Consider the following 19,362-nt stretch of genomic DNA (forward strand, 5'->3'; position numbering starts at 1 on the left):
GTATTCGTAATAATTAGACTTATTGTTAGTTCTGAAACTGCATTACGATTCTATTTTTAGCCATTCTCGTGGTGTGGGAGCTGGAAGTTGTGCCACAACTTCCTTATTGCTAATCGGACTGACCCTCCACTTTATTCTCCCGTGGCAGAGTCTAGCCTTGGAGGACATGCAGTTTTCTCATTTAGGACTGAAAATTCAACTCTTTCGCTCCCTTTTCCAAGCATGGGCACAACGATAACGTAAAAAATAACTCAAAACTACCATAAACATATATCAAAAAGGTGAAAATGTATTCATAACATTTTTTTTTTTTCCAGCCATTCCTAACAGATTATGTACTGAAATCATTCGATATCACAGTACTGCATTTCTAAGTTAAATATGTACTGTTCTGGTATGTACTTGTAAGTTAAAGCACTGGTACCAGTTAACCTAATTTATATGATTACCTATGATCGGCGTCGGAATGTTTCCTTGTGTTTACGTACAGTATTTGTGTGTTGAAGTTTTGCTCTGGAGTACTGTATTTGTGAATTATAACATTAAAAATAAACCTTCTAACCACTTAAAGTGCTTTCTAGTGACAGATAACAGCAAAACAACACATTTGGGGGGTCTAGGGAGCAAAATACGGAGTAGTTTAAATATACGCGATTTCGCACCTAACACGGCACGGTAGGAACGAAACCCACGTGTTCCGTGCGAGTTACCTGTACTGGGTTTTCACGGTCATTGTTCACTGCCTTATAATTACTGTAATTAAGTGTACTGACATTAATATCTGGAACAGTACCTTGTGTCCACCATAGAAAGCAATCTCCTCAGCATTGGTAATGATGCGAGAGTGGATGGCGCGCAGGTAGCCCTTGCGGTGCGCCTCCTCTGCTACCAGCACCCCAAACTTAGGCGACACTTTTCTCAGGATGCGGCCTGTCACCATCACCACCAGTGTGCCGAGAACAGGACCTGAAAGAAAGGATGTTCATGAGGTCTAGTCATTTTATGTCTTTCATTTTGAGAGGTCTCCCCTCTAAGCTAAACAAAACCATCTGGTGGCTGCAAAAAAAAAAAAAAAAAAAAAAAGATATACAGTATTTATTGTTTTGAGAGGGTTAAAAGAAAATTAGATATAGCCTACATATGAAGGAATAAAATTATGCACCTATATTCAGAGCTGAGACTCTTCACAGTTCATACAAAACTACAGTTAACAGCACTTACCTAATATGCTTTTACAAGCAAAAACTATACATTACACATTAGGAAAAAATATCACTGGCTGTGGATACATACTGAGACATAACTATTGTACCTAGTAAGGCTAGATATACAATAATCCTTTGATTATCTGATGCCACACTGCCTGACAAATGTCATTAGCTAAAAGAGCATAAAAACCTTGTTGGATTAAAGCAAGATTCATTTTTTATGGCATTAACCAACAGCACGCACAGAAAGCAAATTTTTCAAGCCATCTGCTGCTCCCTGCCACCCACATGTTACCAATAATGCCCTCCAAAGCAAAGCCCAGCCTGCATGCTCCAACCCAGTTATACATAGTAAGCCATCTGGTGCAGGTGCATGCTTAGACTGTCATGGAGTTTGTGCCCTTTATTGCCACACCCGAGCTTTTGCATGGGTTTATGTTGTCCACACTTGTGCTGGCATGTGCATGCATGATTCCCCCTCCTACCAAGCACGTGAGAAATGTCTTGTCCCTTGAAAAGAAGCGAGAGATAATCAGGCAATTTGCACAGAAAGACACTATAGTGTTTCCTCTACGCCACCAAACACATGGTAATAACCAGTAAAATCTAAGATACTACAGTATGGTGCGTACAGTACACAGCAGCTATATATTTTCCTGTACAATACTATATTGTATGACATGTTTTTCATTTATTACATCACTCCATGTCAATTTTTTTACAAGAATTTTACTGTTCATACAGTACTGTAAACTGTATGCACAGTAAATGAGTTTAATGGGGACACGTTTTTGGCCAAAGGTCACCAACACGTCAATGTCTAAAAACAAGCTCCAAATTCACCTAGTAGTTATTTCACCTAACTGCACTTACTGCTTAACACAAAATATAAGTAAAAAAAAGTTGTTTCTAACTGCACTTCAACTGCTGCTTGAACTCCAACACCACGCTACTGTTCCATTTCTGACCCTAACACCTGACAATGAACAAGTTCAAAGGGAATCTTGAAACAAACAAATGACTGTAAGGCTGTGTGTCAGTGATCAAACAGTAATCTGATTATCTGTCATAATTCAGTCAAAGCCAAGTCAGATTTTTTTTTTTTTTTTTTTTTTTTTAATGAAATATACCACCAGCTCGTAACCTCAACAAAAGCCCTATACTGCACTCTATACCATATCATTCATTTATTCATCATCTAATCCTGTGCTGCCCCATGAGGAGTGTAGGAGCCCAGGGCTAGGCAAGGTGGTCCCGACATTTAAGATGACAGTGGCAAGCCTCACTCATCCTTGAGTGGCCATACGTGAGCAATAAACTCCAACCACCCCTTGGATATAACCTGCACCGGCTCAATCCAACTGAAGAGTTACCCACTAAACCACCAGCCATCACAATTTGGTTATATGGTTACCACCCAACATAGTAAATAGTTTCCTGAGTTGCAGGAAACCATTTGGCTTGTCACTCAGTGTAGAGACCATTAAGCAGCACAACAATAAATGAATGGATGATGGGTGCTCCAACCTACCATAACTGTAAAAAAAAATAAAAATAAAAAAATAAATAAATAAATATCGGTAAATAAATAAAAGTGAAGTACTTAAAAGTACAACACACAAATATTGCATAGGTTACTCACAACACAGTACTGTAATACTGTAGCTAGTGTTGCACTGTTGGTTCACATTGTAAAAAACAGAATGCAGCCAGATTTCTGCTTGTTAGTTAATGATGAATGTCAGTTAATGTGCTGATGGATAATCAGGTGATTACCGTACTGTACCTACATGCAAAAACAGCAACTGTAACTGAAATAGTAAGACTTCACACTGGATCAAAATGATCATATAAGTAAAAATGCTACCATATATTGAAAAAAATAACCTAACTTTTTTGTCTTCCTATAAGTGATTCATCACATACTGGTTCACTGTATAACGAGGGTCTGATGTACATACTACACCAGTACGTCACCAGTACCGTTTATGTACTGTATTGCACAATATATCCACCCTATTTTTGGTGGGATATGGGATTAGGCTGATAATACTGATACTGATTAGTGTTTGTTATAATCAAAACAATCCAAAATAAAGTACATAACATATGGTATTTCTCAACATAAAAAAAAGAAAAAAATGGAGATGTGAGATAATTTGATAGATGATAACTATATACTCAGACATAGCTACTATCTCAGTAAGATGATAACTGTTCATAAGGGCATATCCATTTAGCCTCATTACCACAGCAATAATGACACTACAGTTGCTTCCTTCCCTATTTTTTTTTTCCCAAATACACTGGACTGATTGACTTATCACAAGGAAATACTGAATCCATGACAATGTAAAATATACGGTAATTAACCTCCTTTTCATATGCAACAATCAAATATTTTTTTCTTCAACCAATTTCTCTCCATCACATAAGTCTTGGCCTGAAAACATGTATGCACAACCAAATCTTAACTCTGTGTGTGTGTGTGTGTGTGTGTGTGTGTGTGTGTGTGTGTGTGTGTGTGTGTGTGTGTGTGTGTGTGAAGCTCATACTGTCAAGCTTAATTCAAGCTCATACTGTTCCGTGTTTTGAACCATTTTTATCATCCAAATCTTTGAATTTACAAACAGTTTTGGCACACACTATTTCATTCAGTAGTGCATTTCACTGATCAGTTTGGGAAGATGGATTTTCTTATGTTTTTATCACCTCTCTTTTTGTACATTTTTTTGCAGTGCCCTCTTGATGTTGCTTCCCCATAGGTTGTACATATACTCATGTCTACTTTCTCTATTCCTGTGGTGCATTCATATAGCATAATCATGTCTCCTTTTTTTCCTTCTCTATTGTAATGTTGGTAGGTTTAATTTTCTATTCGTTCTTCGTAGCTCTGATCCCTTAAGCATCGTGCCCATCTTGTAGCGGCCCTTTGTACGTTTTTAATCTCATCTATATGTTATGTATCTCAGATGTGGTTTCCAGACTACCGATGCATACTCCAGAGTTTGTCTAAAGAACGGTGTGATTATCTTTCTCAGGATGTCTTCATTTATATATGTGAATGCTACTCACATATTAGCAAGAAGTGTGTACATGTCCCATACTTTTCCATGCATGCAGTCAGCCAGTGATAGTCTGTTACTGATAACCACTCCTAAGTCCTCCTTTTCTAATATGTGTAGGGCTGAACTTCCTAGCTTATAATACCAGTCTGGGCTTTCTTTGCTTTTACCAAACTTGATTACATGGCATTTGTCCACACTGAATTCCATTTGCCACTGAATTCCATTCATGAAGCTTATTTAATTTTTCTAGTAGCTCTCTGCAAGAATCTGTAATTTTCCTTTGTATTTTTGCAGCATCAGCAAACATATTTAAATAGCTTCCATTTCCAGTGTTGCTATGTCATTTATATATACTAAAAACTAAAACATAATGGGTGCAAGCACTGAGCATTGTGGGACTCCACTAGTCACTTCTCTCCATGATGAGTATTTTCTCCTTACTACTGCTCTCATTTCCCTTTTTCTGAGAAAATCTTGCATCTAACAGTACAGACTACCTTGGATTCCTCCTTGATGGTACAATTTCCATAAAAGTCTTTGGTGTGATACTCTGTCAAATACCTTCTTTAAATCCCAATAGATGCTATCTACCCATCCTTCAATCTTCTGTAGTGTTTCTACAAGTCTATCATAGTAGCTTAATAGATTAGTAACACATGATTTTCCCTTTCTAAAACTGAAACTGAACTTTCTGTTATTATATTGTGTTTTTCCAGATGATTTACCCAAATTTTTCTTCTAAGCTTTTCTAATATCTTACTTATGAAGCTGGTCAGTGATACTGGTCAGCAGTTAAGCAGATTTTGTTTATTTCCTTTCTTGAAGAGGGGAACAATGTTTGCTTTCTTCCAAATATTAAATATTCTCCCTGAATATTAAATGTATTGGTCAGCATAACTCTTCTGCACATTCATGCAATATTCAACCTGAAATCTCGTTAGGACCATTTACTTTTCCTTTGACTGATTTACTCATCTCTTCCTGGACCTCTTGTTCCAAAATACATATAGAGGTATCTGTTAATGTGTGGGCATGTTTGTTCCTTTTCAGCTCTCTCAAGTCAACTTTCTTCTGTAAAACTGACTGGAATTTTTTGCTTAGTACTTCACAAATACTGTATCATCTTCATTCATATATATCTTCCCCTCATCCATGAAGGACAGTATTTTATCTCTGACTTTAGTTTTGCTTCATATGTAGCTGTAAAACAGCTTTGGCTGAACAGTACTTTTATTTACAATGTCTTACTAAAACTGCTTTTTAACTTGTCTCCTTACCCTTGTATAATCATTTCTTGTCTGCCTGTAGTTGTTATAGAGTATGTTCTCTCGCTATATTGTCGTCTGTATCTAATCCACAGCGAATTTCTTTTCTCTTTCGCCTTTTTACATTCAGTATTATATAATTTCTTTATCCTTAATTCTGTTTCTTTATGCTGTGCAAAAATAATTTTTGACTCCTGTTTTGCAAAATTCACAGAATTTTTTATATACAGTACTGTATAACATTTATATCTTGCCCTCTAAGCTCCTTTTCCCAATCTATTTCTATAAAGTAATTCTATAGGTAGGTGGGGACACTTACCATCCACTCACCTGATGTAGTGTTACCCTCGGGTGCCTGCCCTTTCCTCTCTTCCTTCATTCCTTCCTCTTCTGTCTTTGTTTCCTTCATTCTTTCCTTTTCCTTCTGTCTAAAGATAGCTCTACAGTGAGTGACAGGCCAAATGGTTTCCTGTACACCAGAAAACCATTTAACATATTGGGTGGTAACCATATAACCAAATTATGGTGCCTGGTGGTTTAATGAGTACAGTAATTAATACACTCCAATAGGATTGAGCTGGAACAGGTTTAAATCCAAGGGGTTGTTGGGGTCTGTTGTTCCCATAATGCCACTCACGGATGACTGAGGCTGGTCACTCTCATCTTATATGTCAGGACCAACTTACCTTGCCCCGGGCTCCTACGCTCCACGTGAGGCATCGCTGGATTAGATGATAAATGAATGAAAAAACTTCTACAGGTCATGACAGTTTTCCTTTTTGTAGTTTAGCCTCTTTTTGTAATTTTCAATATTGTTAACCATATTATATGCTATCCTGAAATTACAACCTAATACTGCATGGTCGCTTTTGCTGAAAGAAAGGTGATAATTTATTTTGTCAATTTCATTTTCTTGACTAGTAAATACGAAATCTAATAATGATGGTTCTTCTGGCTCTGTTTTTCTAGTGTTTTCCTTTACATGTACAGTAGTATTAGGAAAAACTCCTGTATAAGATCCAGGAGCTTTTGATCCAAACAACTTTCACAGCTTCTTACATCTAGGGTATTCCAATTTATATTTTTGTTGAAATCTTCAGTTACTATAATTCTTTCACATTTTTCTTTCATTCTATGTAGTAGGGTTCTTAAACCCTGTATTATACTTTCTGCAAGATCTTGATATTCACCTCTATCCCTTGTGTTTGTTTTGGGAGGCATACTGCATATAATCTCTATCTATCTATAGCCCGACGCCCAAATCTCGTAAAGGGTGGCCACAGACAAAACGCCTCCAAGTCACTCCGCCACCCACCAATTGACTGCCCTTCCCCCAATTCACTACCCCCTCCCTCATATACCTCTCAACTCCATCCCTTCACCTCATCCTCGGTCTCCATTCCCTCTCCCGCCCTCCACTTCACCTACATACATCCTCTTAGTCAGTCTTTCATTCTCCATTTTCTCCACATGTCCAAACCACCTCAGTGTATTTCTATTAATTTTCTCGATCACATCCACATCTACCCAAGAACATTCTCTAGTGGAAATGTTTCTAGAGAAGGGAAAGAAGTTGTATGCGGCTTTCATGGATTTGGAGAAAGCATATGACAGGGTCGACAGACAAGGATTGTGGAAAGTATTAAGAATATAAGTAGTAGATGGGAAGTTGTTGAATGCTGTGAAGAGTATGTATGATGATGCTAAGGCTGCAGTGTGTGTGGATGATGAACTGAGTGAATTTTTCTCTTTAAAGTTTGGGTTGAAACAGGGATGTGTCATGTCTCCATGGTTGTTCAATCTGTACATGGATGGGATAATAAAAGGTACAAGATAGGGTAGTGGATGTTGGAGTGGCCCTGGTGAGAGAGAGTAGTGTTTGGAAACTCCCTGTACCGTTGTTTGCAGATGTTACTGTGTTGTTGAGTGAAGACGAAGGGGAGCTGCAAGGCTTGGTGGATGAGTCTGGGAGAGTGTGTAAGAAACAGAATGTAAAGGTGAATGTAGGGAAGAGTAAAGTGATGGTCTTTGAGAGAGGTGAAGTTGTACAGTGAGGTTGGATGGTGAGGAAATGGAAAATGTGAGTATGTTTAAGTACTTGGGTAGTGTTATGAGTAAGGATGGAGGTTTGGAGGGTGAAGTGCTTGAAAGGGTACAGCAGGGAAGAAGGTTGCTGGTTCCTTGAAAGAAGTGATAAGAAGCAGGGAAGTGAGCATGGAAGTGAAAAAGTTACTACATGACAGTATTGTGATACCAACACTAACATATGGAAGTGAAGCTTGGACGTTGTTGGAAGGACACAAGGCAAGAGTGAGAGCAGTGGAAATGAGTTACTTAAGAGGAGCCTGTGGAGTCACACAGAGAGACAGGCTGGCAATGAGGATATAAAGGAGCATTGTGGTGTGGATGTGGATGTGATATGAAGCATTAGGAGGAATACACTGAGGTGGTTTGGCCATGTGGAGAGGATGAAGGGTGAAAGACTGACGAAGAGAGTGTATGTGAGTGAGGTGGAGGGGGGGAGAGGGAGCGGGAGGCCAAGGATGAGATGGAGGGATGGGATGGAGAGGTATATGAGAGAGGGGGGTGTCAGCTGGGAGCAGGGCAGTGAAATGGCAGGGGACAGGGCGATGTGGAGGCGATTTGTTTGTGGTCACCCCAAACAGGATTGGTGTGTCTGGCAATAGATAGATAGCCAGACAATTATTTTCCCTTCAAATGTGTTAATCTCCACTGCAATTAATTCTACTTGTGAAGGTATACAGTAAATCCTCGTTTTTCACAGCTTGGAAGTTCCGACAAAACCTCGCGAACAGTGAAACATCTAATTGTGGAGTTAAGAATCAATGGGAAAAACAGAGAAGCATTCCCATGGGACATGTACCTATCCTATCAGAAAGTACTATAACACCAAAAAGGCCTTACCCAAAATTAAATGGTGTGTTTGCTACTGTTAAAACAGCACAACACAATAAACATGTGCCTGAAAAGACATTAAAACTGTTATAAAGAGCTGCAACACCCAAAATCCTTACCAGAAATAAAGTGAAGACTGGCTTGAATGGCAAGTGAAGGTGTGCTAAGAATGGATGGGCTAGTTCCCAATGTCACTAACCAAGGAAACGCTGCCACTTTTCATCAAATTATTTTATTTTCGACATCAAAGTAGGTCAACTAAACCCCGGTCATTTTATGTGCCCTCTTTGTCACTACAAGGAAGGGAGAAATTATAACAACATTATTTTCCTCACTGCTACAGGGAAGAGAGGCTGTAATATAGTCAAACAGAATAAAAAATTAGTGGGCTGAGTCTACCATCTCTGTATTGGGACAGTTATTATTCTTTCCTTCCTTAAATATCGATAAGCTTTACTTTACATCCATTTCAGGTATTTGTCCATCAAAACAAAAATTAACAGTGTAACGAGAAACATGTAACGATTCTTTAAGAAATAGTAGCATAACACGGCTGAAGATCATACGTTACGATCACAAACAATAACAAACTCACATGTGTCTACTGCCCAGCTGGACCTGCTGTGTACTCATGACACGGATGAAGATCGTATGTTACGATCATAAACAATAACAAACTCACGTGTGTCTACTGCCCCACTGGACCTGCTGTATAAAGATAAAGGCAAACTGTCGCATAGAAAAATGGACAGTGCCTAGACTGAGCACTGGTACACATTGTCTGCTGAGTGTCGGCTGCCGGCTGGGAGCATCAAATTGTGGGGAAATTCGTGAATTGTGAGACAACTCAGAAACTTTTTTCTTGTACGAAAAACAAGGTGTAGAAGTAAAATACGTGCACATACGAGGACTTAGTGTATTTTAATCTCCACTGCAATTAATTCTACTTGTGAGGGTATATCTTAATCTCCACTGCAATTAATTCTACATGTGAGGGTATATCTTAATCTCCACTGCAATTAATTCTACTTCTGAGGGTATATCTTAATCTCCACTGCAATTAATTCTACTTGAGGGTATATCTAGTTATATCTCTCTGGCTTCGGGTTCTTTCTTGGTTAATATCATAACTCCTCCTCCTTTTTCAAATTTCTGTCTCTTCCCCACATACCTTATTCATCAAAATTTAAGAGTCATTGGATATTCTTGGGGTTAATTTTGTTTCTGTTATGCAAATAATATGAGGTTCCTTTGGTATAGTCTTTTATCTCTAATAACTTGGATACCATTCCATTTACATTTGAGTACAGTCATGTTGTTTACATGTATTTGACTTTGGTTGAGTCTGTTACCCTTTTTTTTTTTTTTCTTTTTTTGTCCCTGCTGTTTATATGCCATTCTCTTACTTGTAACCCTACTACAGTAATCCCTCTACTTTCCGGACGCCCACTTTCTGAACATCCCCACTTACCGGACATTGTGGGCCTGGACCTTTGGAACCCAAATGTGGCCAAAAAAATCCCCCCAAAATCTGAATTTTTTCCCGCCCATAATTTGAAATTGCCGCGCGGCACCGAACAGCTGCTTACACCATGGCCCCTTCACCCCTTCCTTCCTCCCCCCTTCCCTGTTAGGCTTGCCGTTTGTTAGTTTTCATTACCAAATGTGGGCCAATTTGGTCATGAAAGATTCGTTTGGTAATGAATCAGAATAATGCATTACCAAATGGATTTTTCACATGTATGAGGATACACAGGATGGATATGGTGGATTGTTTGCTCTCTCTGATTAATCTGCTACCCTACATAGCGTGAAAATAATCATCATGCTGTTAATTATAAGGAGAGTGATTACATGTATTTCCACTTGTATATATAATTAGTGAAGAATAAATGCTAGCTTTACGAATTTGGTAATGAAAAATTAAATTTGGTAATGTGACCGTTGCGATCTGGCAACTCTGTTTTCCCGACTGTCCGACATCAACAGTTTCTCCCTTACTTCGATTGTGGGTAGATCCTCAGCACACTGAAAGCCACACTTGCTCGTTTTTTGTGAATAAACAGTGAATAAACTGCAATACCTCGCCACTAGACCACATGGGAATTTACAGTGTTGTGCAGTGTTAAGAAATTAGAACTTAAGAGTGCAAAGGATCAACTGTGGAGTGCAAATTCGCAGTTTAGACTGGCAGTTAAAACTCCCGTGGTGCACTTAAGAACAATGTGCAGTGTTAAACATTTATAACTCACAGTGCAAAAAATTAAGGGCAGCACAACACTGGATTACTGTACGTGCTTCAAGAGCATTTTCACCACTGTCAAAACCTTAGAAAGGCAGCCACAAACATGATGTACAGTATGTACCGTGGCAGAGGTACAGTCACTTCTAATTCCTCATTCTTTGGTTCTTTTTCATTTATTTCATGCTTTATGTCCATTATTGGTGTGAATAAGGTCTTAAATAGGTTTAAATAGGTGCAATGCATGTCTGGTAGGGAGTTATTTAGGTGGCTTTCAAAGTTTGGCTGGGTTAGGGTCCATAAGTACCAGTCCAGGGGCCATTGCCCACTATCCGGACAGGACCACTTTCCGGACATGCCTTTGGCTCTATTACGTCGGATAGTGGAGGGATTACTGTACTTTGTAAAAATAATATACTTCTCCCTTCAGCTGATCTTTTTTCATTCTAGTGATAGGTGGTGGCGACCATCATCCATTCACTTGATGTAGTGCTGCCTACTTCTTCCTTAGCCTTTATCATTCTTTTTCTGTGCCTGCCTTCCTCTCCTCCTATTTCTCCCATCTTTCCTGTCACTACTTAATGCTTTTCTTTCCGTTACAGGTGGCTTTACATTGAGTGAAAAGCCAAATGGTTTCCTGTAAGCCAAGAAACCATTTACAACGCTGGGTGGTAACCATATAACCAAACCATACATGCTCCCTACGTGTCAAGTGGGTTGGTGGAGGGTTAGTGCCCCTCCCTGTAAAACAAATACAGTAACTCAAGAGTCAAATGGCCACCCCGTACAGGATTATGGCGTCTGGCAATAGATAGATAGATAGACTATCTTGAAATGTAGATAGCCAACTACTGTATGGTATACCAGTATGTAAACCACCATATCAAACAAAAGATAAAGAAAGCTACAACAGTTTGTAGCAGGGTACTGTACAGTAGCAATTATTAAGCACAATTACAGTACTGTAAAGTCTATGTGCTACCAGCAGGAAAAGCTAAACCACTCTCCTGGTGTACCCATTGAGATTGGTCCCAAAATTTAATACCATACATACTGTACTTGCAATTTCTTTTTTAGCACAGAAATGGTAACCACATCAACAAAGATGTGGGTTTACTGTTTATAATTATTGCACAGCATATGGTAAAGATGAAGCAACTGGCTCAGAACTAAAAATTAACTCCATTCAGTAGCCTACATCTACTGGCAGCTATGCCCCCTAATATGCTGTACTAATCTATAAGGTGATGAGGGAAAGTCCATGCTCTTATCAGTCCTGTGTTATCTTTTAATTCTCCCCCTTGAACCAGAGTTTCAGTACTCACTACTGTACACACCTTCTAGGCTCTTCAACTTTCTTCCCCCAATCACTCCCATAAAAATCTGATTCTGTAATTCAACTAACCATCAAGAATTCCATATACCAAACCATGTCAATGCAGCACTGTGCAATATTATACATCAGCATCATCATAACCCTACTTTCACTAAATGATGGGATGGATGATATCCAGAAACTCGATAAAGAAACCAACAATGCAAGAGAATTACCAGGAACATACCCTGTGTAATAGGCCACACAATCATACAAACATCATGCAGGCCTTCAAATTCTTGGCTCAACTCCACACGCAAAAACCATCTGCACTGGACACGGACACCATTCAGGTGGGGCGTTGAGATATGGTACGTCTCACTTCTTCCCTCCCTGCTCTTCCAACCAACATTCCACCCATACCTGACAAAGAAGGATGATGGCTAGGCTGGCTGGCAGGTTACCATGGCAATGCAACTCCCTGAATGTCTGCTGTTCTCACATCATGACACAAAATCATACAGTGCTAGACACCATGTGTACACTTTTATACTGTTATAAATACAGTAGGGTAACTCTTTATACTGGTATTGGTAGCTATAAAATTCAGGGCTGGTGATTTTTTATTTTGAAAAAAAAATCGAATAAAAAAAACAATGTTTTTTTATTTATTTATTTATTTTTTTCTGTTTATATCTAAAATTTCAAAAGCAGTATAATGAATACTGTTAACTTCATGTCCTGTCTATCCACTGATGGTTCAGGTTGAATGCCACTGCCCAGAATCCAGATACTGGCACATACCTATTCAAGTCCTGTCTGTACACTACCGGTACTGGTTAAAGCTGAGTCGCCAGTGGTAATCAAGACAGTATATTCCAAAGCTGATTATATTACCACACGGAAAATTCTTAAGCTGATACTGTATTATTATGACATGGCCTTAAGCGACCAAGCATAGCGTACCTGGTCTTATGGCTTTGGTTTTTTTATTTATGGCTCATTATTTCAATACTTCGTTACACAAATGTTTCATTCATTCATCCATTGCCAGACGCCATGTATCCCAGACGGGGTGGCCAAGGGCTTAGAGTTAATTGTTTTACAGGGAGGGGCACTAATCCTCCACCAACCCCACTTGACACGTAGGGATGCCAACAGCATCTGGTGTTCCCAGGCGGTCACCCATCCAAGTACTAGCCAGACTCAACGTTGTTACACAAATGTAAAAATATTTTTTCTGTCATACAATGTTGCAATTTCTAAAGGCAAATCTGCTAACTTAATGCTTATGTATCTGAATAAATGAATGCCAAAACAAAGTTTTACACAACTTTTATAAACCTTCAGATATATTTTTTTGTTAACTTTCAGATAAAAAAATAAAAAAATAAAAAAAAAATCAATCACTTTAATCACATGATTAAATCAATTTGATTTAATCAATGCCAACCCTAATACAATTACAGGCAATCTGGGTCTTCAAGTAAATTTTTTTTTTATTTTTTTTTACATGACCAACTCTGGGCAAAGGCTCAGGGCCTATTTCTTGGGGGCAGTGGCATATCCCAAGGCCCAGTAGTCCTCTTACACCTCCACATGTCACCACTTTGGTGCTAACACCCACCGTCCATACTGAATACATGCTAGGGCTGTCTCATACAGGACTGGTGTACTGGTATTAGCGAGGGTACTTTTACAACATGTCGGCGGGTCATCTGGTAGATCAGGAAAGTCTGCTTTCTAGGAAATTCAGATCCTTAAACTGTTCCCTGCCCCAGCTGGGATTCGATCCTGGGTCCATTAGGACTGCAAGCCGCCTCTCTACCGCTTCAGCCACCGCCTTCCCAAAAATTTGTTGAAATCAGAAATGAAATACAGTAATCCCTATACTATCCGGACACCCACTTTCCAGACACCCCACTTACCGGACATTGTGGGCCTGGACCTTCAGAACCAAAAAATGGCCAAAAAAAAGAAAAAAAATCCCCCCCAAATCAGATTTCTTTCCCCACACATAATTTGAAATTGTCGCACGACACTGAACAGCTGTTTACACCACGGCTCCTTCACCTCTTCCCTCCTCCCCCCTCCCCTGTCAGGGTTGCCATTTGCTATTTTTCATTACCAAATGTGGACCAATTTGGTAATGAAAAATTCATTTGGTAATGAATCAGAATAATGCAATACCAAATGGATTTTTCACATGTATGAGGATACACAGGATGGAGATGGTGGATTGTCTGCTGTATCTGATTAATCTGCTAGCCTACATGGCGAGAAAATAATCAACATGCTGTTAATTATAAGAAGAGTTATTACATTTATTTCCACTTGTATATATAATTAGTAAAGAATAAATGCTAGCTTTACAAATTTGGTAATAAAGAGTTAAATTTGGTAATGAAAACTGGGGAGTGTAGTAATGTGGCCGAGCTCCAATCTGGCAACCCTGCTCCTCCCTCACCACCAGTTACTGCTTAACCGCGATCACGAGTAGATGCTTATCGCAATGGACAGTGCAAGTGCTTGTTTTTTGTGAATAAACCGTGAATAAACTGCAATACCTCGCCACTAGACCACACGGGAATTTACAGTGTTGTGCAGTGTTAAGAAATTAGAATTTAGAGTGCAAAGGATTACCTGTGGAGTGCAAACTGGCAGTTGAAACTGGCGTGGTGCAATTAACAATGTGCAGTGTTAAAGTTATAACTGACAGTGCAAAAATTTACTTTAAGTGCAGCACAACACTGGATTACTGTACGTGCTTCAAGAGCATTTTCACCACTGCCAAAACCTTAGAGAAAGCGGCCACAGACGTGCTGTAAGTACCCTGGCTGAGGTACAGTCACTTCTAATTCCTCATTCTTTGGTTCCTTATCATTTATTTAATGCTTTATGTCCATTATTGGTGTGAACAGGGTTTTAAATAGGCTTAAATAGGTGCTATGCATGTCTGGTAGAGAGTTATTTGGGTGGCTTTCAACGTTAGGCTGGGTTAGGGTCCTCAAGTACCAGTCCAGGAGCCAGGGGTCCACTTTCCGGATGGGACTACTTTCCGGACATGCCTTTGGCTCTATTACATCGGATAGTGGAGGGATTACTGTACTCTGTACTGTCAAGTTCAGCACATACAGGTATTATACAAAACGGTACCTGACATATCAATCATGATGAATAACAACACTATCCTGATCATCCTAGTCCTGAATCAAATACAGTACTGTACCTTTCCAATTAAATATATACAGTACTGCTATCTGATTTTTACCTCCGCCAAGGAGTTATGTTTTACCCCATGTTGGTTTGTTTGTCTGTCTGTCTGTTTGTTAGCAAGATTACTCAAAAACTTAGGAATGGATTTTGATGAAATTTTGTGGGAGGGTGGGTCATGGTCCATGGAATAAATGATTAAATTTTGGGCGTGATCCAGACGGAATATTCTGCACAATATCTCCAAACATTCTCGATGAAATTCGATGAAAGTTTGTGGAAAGGTGCACCATGAACCAAGAAAGAACTGATTAAATTTAGGGGCAGATCCAGACCCTGTATCCACAGACCCGGATTTGGGATTATACAACACTTATGAAGAGATTTTGAAGAAATTTTGTGGATGGGTGAACCATGGACCAAGGAAAAAATTATCAAATTTTGGGGTGGATCTGGAGTATCCTGGACAATATCTCAAAAAGCTCTGAATGAAATTCAAAAAAATTTAATGAAAAGGTGGGCCATGAACCAAGAGAAACTTAATCAAATTTTGAGGTGGATCCAGATCCTATAGGCTAACCACATATTTGGATCTGGATCTTTTTTTAATGGCAATGGCATTGGCAGAGGTATGCACTCTCCGGGCACTTTCTAGCTACATATAAGAACATGCGATAAACATTACACGGCACTAAGAAAGGTTCGCAAGAGTGAAAGGCTGCAGGAAACCATTATACTTGTCACTCAAATGTAAAGCCACCTGAAAAGGAAAGAGGAGTACAGTAATAAATAGTGACAATAATGATGAGAGAAATAGGAGGTGAGGAGGCCAGACACAGAAAAAAAGTGATAAAGGTGAAGGAAGAAGTTGGCAGCCCTACATCAAGTGAGTGGATGATGTTCACCACCACCTACCACCATCCTGGTAGGCTGAACAGCTAACCATAAATAATGACATAGGGTACCGGTACAGTATATATATCTGATCAGGCAGTTAGATATTACATTCTGGAAAATTAGCAGTAGCCTACTGTATATTGTACTGTGCTGTATACAGTACTGGCAGTCCATATTAGTAAGGGATGACTTCTACAGTATGGCAACATCTATACTGAACTTGTACAGTACCCTCGCGTCCAACACAGTAATACTGTCATGCACAGGTCCCGTGTTGGACCAAAAACGTGTTGGACAAACAACAGAGCTTATGGGGAAAAATGAATTATGTCAGCAACCCTAGGAAAAGTCACCCTAAATACCTACCATATACTTTTACATATATTGGTACTACTGTAATTATAATAAATGGTGCTGTATGATAACTAACCTTTTAGGATAGTGTTGGTGGGCTTGCTGGGAGTGGAAGATGGTATCCGAGGCTGTAGGTAGTCCTACTGGGTCCCCGGAGGATGGCTGCTGGCGTCACTGGCGGGTAATGGCTGCTGCTCCTCCTCAACCTCCCTCATAAATCCTGCGAAATCACACTCAGAATCACTATCCTCAACCACATCCATGGAAGGTCCTGCTTCTGCCTGTCCTAGCACTCCGTAAGACTTCACTGCTGCCAGGATCTTGTCTCGGTTTTTTATTATGGTCCTCATGCTGGCTTCATTCACGTCGTAGGCCTTGGCGATGTCTACTTTCCTCTCCCTTTTGTTCTTCCTCTCGATGATTTCTAGCTTGGTGTCCTGAGGGAGGTGCCGCCGCTTCTTGGGGTTCTCAGAAGGCTTCCTAGGCATCATGAGCAGGATAAAATGCAGTAGCAAGGGCAGAAAATGCAGCGAGAAAAAAGCACCTTCCAATGCGAATTATGCAATTGAGTGGCACTGTGGCGGGAGAAATTTAAACAAAACATCACGTGAGAGCAGAAGCACTTCTGACTGGGCGACATCACGATCACGTCACGATAGCGGGTGGGGGAGGCAACTTGATCAGAAGTTTAGATTGGCTGTCAGCATCACAGGAACATCCAGTATGACCATGTTGGACCAGGGGTGATCGTGCTAGAGGTGAACTCTGCGGATTTCGCCCACTTCTTGGAGCTCCGTGCGTGTTATGCTAATGCACCCACGTTAACAGTAATTAAATTGTATTAAATCGTACTAATTTTTTGCTCTCCGTGCTGGACGTAAATCGTGCTGGACAAACGCGTGTTGGATGCGAGGGTACTGTATATATACCGTAGTACCGTACTGTAAACTGGGGGAAATGACTGTGAATAGCTTCTTGGGTATCTGTAAGTCATCTGACAATTTTTTTGTGGACTCAAGGCCAAAAACAAAACAAAAAAGATAAAAAGAAACTGATAATGATATACTGTAATTAAGTACAGTAATTATAGCAGATGTGTACAATGGGGATTTCATTCAGTTTCTGCTTCATACACAGGGGTGGGAAGAAAACCTTACCCCATCATGCTAATTACCGTATGTAATTTTGTATTAATTAATTTTGTCTTAGGTACAGTAACTATACTGTATTAGTACAGCAGATGTAAAATAGGGATATCATTCAATTTCTGCTTCATAAATAGGGCTGAGAAGAAAACCCTACCCCTTCAATCTGATGATGTAATTTTGTATCTTATTCTTCTAGCTATCTATCTATAGCCTGACTTTATTATTCCACAAGGGGTGGCCATTTGACTCTGAGTTAGATATTTTATGGGGAAGGGCACTAGCCCTCTGCCAACCCACTTGTTGACATGGGGAACATGTATGGGTTGGTTTTATGTTTACCACCCAGCACTGTAAATGGTTTCCTGGCTTACAACTTACAAGAAACCCTTAGGCTTGTACTCAATATAAAGCCACTACGAGAGGAAAGATGATCTATCTATCTATCTATTGCCAGATGCCATAATCCCATACGGGATGGCCACTTGACTCTGAGTTATCTGTTTTACAGGGAGGGGCACTAACCCTCCACCAACCCACTTGACACGTAGGGAGCACGTATGGTTAGCAGCTAATAAAATGTGACAGGAAAGATGGGAGGAATAGGAAGACAAGTAGGAAGACACAGAAAAAGAATGATAAAGGTGAAGGAAGATGACATAGGCAGCACTACATCAAATGATTGGATGATGGTTGCCACCACCTACCAGCTTGCTACCTTTAAATAATTTTATTCAGGTGGAGGGTTTTAAAATATCCTCTACATACAGCTGTTCAATTATGGTGTTCTTCTAAGATGAATAAAATCATCTGTTAGTGCAATAATGAAATATTAATATACTGTATATCCTCAGGTTGAAGGGGCTAACTACCTAGGTATTACCTAAATATATAAACAGACTAGTTCTTTCACGTTCACTTGATTCAGGTTTTTATACGGTACTGTACTTTTGCAGCTTATTCTGTATAACTGTGGTAGAATAAGACAGTTCAACTCTAAATCCTTTCCACAGCAGCTATTTCTGACCAGAATCTATATATCTATAGCCAGATGCCATAATCCCGTAAAGGGTGGTCGTTTGTCTTTGAGTTAGTGGTTTTATGAGGAGGGGCACTAACCCTCCACCAACCCACTTGTTGACATATAGGGAAAATGTGTGGGTTGGTTATATGGTTACCACCCAGCATTGTAAATGGTTTCCTGGCTTACAGGAAACCATTAGGCTTGTCACTCAATGTAAAGCCACCTGAAATAGAAAGAAGTCATAAAAAGTGACAGGAAAGATGAGGGAAATAGGAAGAGAGAAGGGCAGACACTGAAAAAGAATGATAAAGTTGAAGGAAGAAGCAGGCAGCACTTACATCAAGTGAATGGATGGTCACCACCACCTACCACTACGAACAGAATTATATTTTAGCATTAATCCGTTATTAAAGCTGACCATTTGTGGCAGGTGGTGGTGACCATCATCCACTCACTTGATGTAGTGCTGCCTACTTCTTCCTTAGTCTTCATCACTCTTTTTCTGAGCTTGCCCTCCTCTCATCCTATTTCACTGTCTTTCCTGTCACTTTTTAAAGCTTTTCTTTCCTTTACAGGTAGCTTTACATTGAGTCACAAGCCTAATGGCTTCCTGTAAGCCAGGGAACCATTTACAATGCTGGGTGGTAACCATATAAGTATATAACCAAACCATATGTGCTCCCTAAGTGTCAAGTAGGTCGGTGGACTGTTAGTG

At 39.7% G+C, this 19,362-nt stretch overlaps 1 protein-coding gene across 1 annotated transcript in view; it reads right to left on the reverse strand.

The window, feature by feature from the left end:
• Window positions 1-19,362, reverse strand: part of Abcd1 (ATP binding cassette subfamily D) — a 99,305-nt gene that overhangs the window by 78,993 nt on the left and 950 nt on the right. The window contains exon 2 of the mRNA XM_080278753.1: window positions 794-966. Coding sequence (XP_080134879.1) covers window positions 794-966 — 173 coding nt within the window. The remainder of the gene's footprint in view (window positions 1-793; window positions 967-19,362) is intronic.

This window comes from Coenobita brevimanus, chromosome 74 (assembly GCF_032717465.1).
Source record: "Coenobita brevimanus isolate Jiangsu-jjx chromosome 74, ASM3271746v2, whole genome shotgun sequence".
Lineage (NCBI taxonomy): Eukaryota > Metazoa > Arthropoda > Malacostraca > Decapoda > Coenobitidae > Coenobita > Coenobita brevimanus.